At 28.0% G+C, this 4,850-nt stretch overlaps 1 protein-coding gene across 1 annotated transcript; it reads right to left on the bottom strand.

Moving 5' to 3' along the window:
* Window positions 1-737: 737 nt before the first annotated feature.
* Window positions 738-3,591, bottom strand: LOC141706145 (uncharacterized). The gene is made up of 4 exons (XM_074508956.1): window positions 3,455-3,591; window positions 2,126-2,977; window positions 1,726-2,002; window positions 738-1,135 (listed from the first exon to the last, which is right to left on the bottom strand). The coding sequence occupies exons 3-4, from the start codon at window positions 1,993-1,995 to the stop codon at window positions 1,031-1,033; spliced, it is 375 nt and encodes a 124-aa protein (XP_074365057.1). The 5' UTR covers window positions 1,996-2,002; window positions 2,126-2,977; window positions 3,455-3,591; the 3' UTR covers window positions 738-1,030.
* Window positions 3,592-4,850: the final 1,259 nt, after the last annotated feature.

Genomic DNA, 4,850 nt, shown 5'->3' with positions numbered 1-4,850 from the left:
ATTTTAAATTATATTTAAAATTCGTTGCCAACGTAATAATAACCTATAGGGTCACACACAAAGAATGCTTGAAGGATTATTTAATTTAAATTGGATTTAAATTAAATTAAAGTAATTTGAATTATTTATAATATTAATTAAGTTTGAGTTAATTAATTAGATAAATAATGATATTAGAATTAACTAATATTAATTATGAAATTTATTTGTTAAATAATTAAGTGAGACTTATTATAATACAAATAGGAATTTCGAATTAATAATAACTCCTAATTAGTTAAGATTTATAATTTATTTTTCTACTATTTATATAATATCTCTTGTGGCTGATTTTGTGAAAAGACTTTTACTAAAACCCTAGCCACCAAGAGAGAAGATGAAGGGAGCAAGAAGAAACGAGTTTGTGCTAGTACACATCCAATTCTTGAGTTCAAGCATTCGTGTGGATACCGATAGAGCGTAGATCACGAGAGCGGGATGCGTGGTGATTGAACAATCTTTGGATCTCCATTATTTAACCAATTTGTAAAGCTTCTTAAGGTAAACAATCTGATCTGTGAATTAAATATTTATTTTTCGCATGGATCCTGCGGTGGGTTTCGAAAATTCTGTTTTTTCACGTTTTTAATTATCGTTTCCGTTGCGTTTATGTGTTCGAAATCCTTTACAAATAAGAACAAATTATTTCTTCTTGAACATTATAAAATATTGCACAGGTGAATAAAGTTGTCGCATCATCTTCAATAAACCATTTAGATAAAGTCTCCAGAATACTTGTTTTTAACTCATGATCGTGCCTTGCAGTTTCGTTCCTTTGCCTTTTCATTGCACTTTAAAACGCAACCAAAATTCACACAATGTATCTCCTTGCCTATGAAACTGCCCAAAAAAAATTCACTCTCTGATCTTGAAGTTGTTCTCATTAGACCAAACATAGGCTCGTCTCTAAAAACGCTGGAATCTAAGAAGATCTGATGTAATACAAATCTGAAAGCCATTTATTATCTTCCAATTTAAACTCCTTTATGACTTATTTCCACCCAATCTCAAACTCATCAATCTCTAAAACCGATGACCATATATAAGCCTTCATTTTCTCCATAAAATCGGTCTCTTTGCACAAATGATTACCTAGCTGTAAAATTTAGACAAAAAACAGAATATAAGATTGTAACTGTTATTATTTAGCACAACTTCAAATAGAGTATGACAAACAAATTTTATTTTCAAAAGGAATGGAAGTACATATTTTAACAATTATAATAATATTTTTTAACAAACATCATGTTTAAGCTACTGCCTAATTATAAATAATTTCGTTTGTCCATATACATGTAAAATCAAGCCTTTGGTAGTACTTGTAATCTTATCTATATAAACAAGACAAGGTACTTATACCTATGCTTCAGAATCATAGTTCAAGTCAACAAACGAAAGTAAATATATTGTAGTACTATCCTGTACTTGAAACAATCATATACTATAGTATTCAATTTTTTGATCATTGTAGACGAGATCTTCTGCAATAATGTCTGAAATTAAATATATTATAATACTATCTTTAGTTAGAATTATGTTAACAGGATAGTCACATGTAAAATGTTTGTAAATTATGATATAACAACAGCATAATCAACCATTGATTATTATAATCAGCAACTAGAATTATTTTTCGAAAAATGAACAGTTATATGGGGCAAAAAACTAAATTTTCATATACTATACCTTAATAGGAAATTTTTGCATAATGTACGACATGTAAAGGCGATGCTTAATAGAATGCAAACCATTTTCGGCAGAAAATGCATTACGAATATTGACCTTCATAGCAGGACACTGATCAGTCACAATGACAACTGCATTTCTTTCCATAGATTTTTTAAGATTATTAAAAGCCCAAGTGTCATCACCAATAATTTCATGTGATAGAAGGAAAGCTGCAAAAGTAACACACTTGTCGTGTTTATCCACACCAATGAAAGTGGCAAAGATCATATTGTACCTGAGAAATAAAAATTAGTAAATATTACCAACATAATCATTAAACATTACTAACAGAAATCACTAATATATATGAGTTGTTTAATTTTCTTTTAAAACGGAATTAAAAGTACAATTTTCATACTTGTTTGTATCAAAAGTCGCATCAAACGATACTGCATCACCATATAATTCGAAATTCCGTCAACCGATTGCATCGGCCCAGAAAATCTTGGTCAAGTGCCCACCAGAATCAGCGTCGTAATCAAAATAAAAAGATTCTGATGTTTCTTGAATGACCTTAAACTTATCAATAATCATCTGTCCATCCCTTTCACCAACAAATGATTTCAAATCGTGATTAAAATTTCTAAAATCACGTAAGGAAGTACCTACACTGGCATAACCACCTGCTTGTTCCTTCGCGAAGCCAAAACTTTTGCTAGGACCAATATTCACTTTCGAAGCATTAAAAACAATATTTCTCAAACTAATATTCATCTCTCTATTAGACCTCAAAAACTGTCGACCAGATTCAGTAGCCAAATGATGGTTATGGACTTCAACAAAAGTTTGAATAAAAATATATCTTCACCCATAAACTTCAGGACAATTTTGGCTTTGCAACCACACCTTTGAGAGATAGTCCGTCGTCGCTTAACATATTTCCTCTCATCATAAAAATCATTAAATCCTTCACAACTACAAACATAATGTTTAAGAAGAATAGTCTTAACATCATCTTTATCTTTCTTTTCTGTTCCCTTGAGAACACCAAAACCACCAAGATAAGCATATTCTTTGTAAAATCTGTATCCTTTATCTAAACTAACAAAAACTTGATTTTAGAATGGAACGTTGATATCACCAACACAGCTTGGTTTATAATACTTCTTACCACCAGGAGATACTATGTAATCCGTAACTGAACATTCACTATCTACTGATCCTCCTACACTACTATAATTAATCCGAGAACCATCACCACAACTTGAACCTGGAAATTAAAATATTATCATGATTAATACCAACCTATCATGACTAATAAAATTACTTTTAAAAACTAAATTGACATATACACTTAGATCAAAATATGAGTAATCAGTTTTTGTTCAACAAATTAATCTCATGAATTAATATAACAATAGCGAAAATCAGTTAACGAGCATAATCAGTAAAAGTAACATATACACGAAGCTCAACTTAGATTATATAAATTCAACACCTAATTAGGATGTACAGTATAATTACCAAATAATTATAAAATATAAACTAAAAAGCAAAAAATCAATGTTTGCGCAGTTGATTAGCTAACATCAATTACTAATATAACTATAAAAATTACAAAGAACTTCGTTAATTGATATGTAATGAAAAACAATGAAAAAAATCTAAAAAGCAAACATGATTAGATACAAAAAATCACAAATTTAACAATTCAACAAAGATACTAACATAAAATGATACATAATACCTTGATTATCACTGATTTTGGTCAAATCTGATATAATCATCTTTAAAAACACATACTTAGCTATAGAAGCTTATAAACAAGAGAGAGAGAGAGAGGATAGAGAGAATGAGATCGAGAGATACATGTGTCGAGAGATACATGTGTCGAGAGATACAGAAATCGAGAGATACGGATTATAAACTGAGAGAAAATTACAGAAGAGAGAAAAAGAAGAGAGAGGGGAAAAATTCTATTATGACAGAGTTAATGCTGAGATCAATGTCTTTTTTATTTTTTTATTTTTATTTAAATGAACGGCTGTGATTAAATGGGGCTCTTAACAAATCAATGGTCCAGATTAGGTTTGCAGTTTTTATTTTAATTTCAGTTTGTATTTGAGCATTTGCCTATATATATATAAACATACATAAAAGAAAATTTATAAGTACTGGTCAAGTTTTATGAACAACTATGTGATAAGAAAAAATAAATTGACTTGTTTCAATAATAATTGAAAGTGTAAAGTTGATGTTATTATTTTAAATAATTTTGTTATCGGTTAACTTTTTTTAAGCGAATTTGTCGTAATATAGTTATTGATTATGATATCTTTAAATAATATATTTATATAGAAAAATTTCATATAAATTTAATAATATAAAAGTATAAATCAAAGGCCTAATTTTTCAATTTTGCATAGGGTCCCAAAATTGTTCGTCCTGACTCTGGTTATTGATTAAGCAAGATTTTACCGGAATTTTTGTTGAAATTTGTTGGAATAACATGCGTGTTTGAGTAATTGGCATCATTTTTCAAAATTTGTCATAGCATAGTTTTATATTTTAATTATATATATAAATAGCAATTGTAATGTACTAAATTTTATAAATGATGACATGATTGTAAAATTTGAAACTCGATTCTAATCGATTGAGATATTATTTAAGAACTAGCATAATAACACATGCAAGTCACGGTCATCTACTAATTATTTTTATTTAAATAAAGAAAATTTCTACAAAAATAAAAATAAATAGTAGATAATTTTTTTAAAATCATACTATATTAACTAAAATACTAGAATTCATATATTTTCATTTGGTTGTAATAGGATTGAAGAAAAATAAATGGAACTCCATAAAATAATTTTTAATTCTCGAACACATATTTTGAGGTACATGTTTGATATTTATTATGACTAATAATTCAGATGATACCCAAGTTTGATGATTAAAATGATATATGGCCTTCAGTTGAGTGACAACTTTAATATTTAACCCTTTTAGGTCATTTTTTAGGTTTTTTTATAACATATATTTATATTCATTTGTTTTGTGTTTATTAATAAAATTATGTAATATCTTAAGTGTAACTAATATAAGACGATTAATTATCAATTCAAAGATTAAATACCTAA

Source organism: Apium graveolens, chromosome 2, assembly GCF_009905375.1.
Source record: "Apium graveolens cultivar Ventura chromosome 2, ASM990537v1, whole genome shotgun sequence".
Taxonomy (NCBI): Eukaryota; Viridiplantae; Streptophyta; class Magnoliopsida; order Apiales; family Apiaceae; genus Apium; species Apium graveolens.
This window is presented reverse-complemented; position numbering and strand designations above follow the sequence as displayed.

Bases quoted from the DNA above. Each gene is read 5' to 3' on its own strand.
- LOC141706145 (XM_074508956.1), bottom strand. From the start codon at position 1,995: ATGATCTTTGCCACTTTCATTGGTGTGGATAAACACGACAAGTGTGTT. The intron at 1,136-1,725 runs GTATAGTATATG...TAAATTTTACAG, and splicing joins TGCAAAAATTTCCTATTAAG to CTAGGTAATCATTTGTGCAA.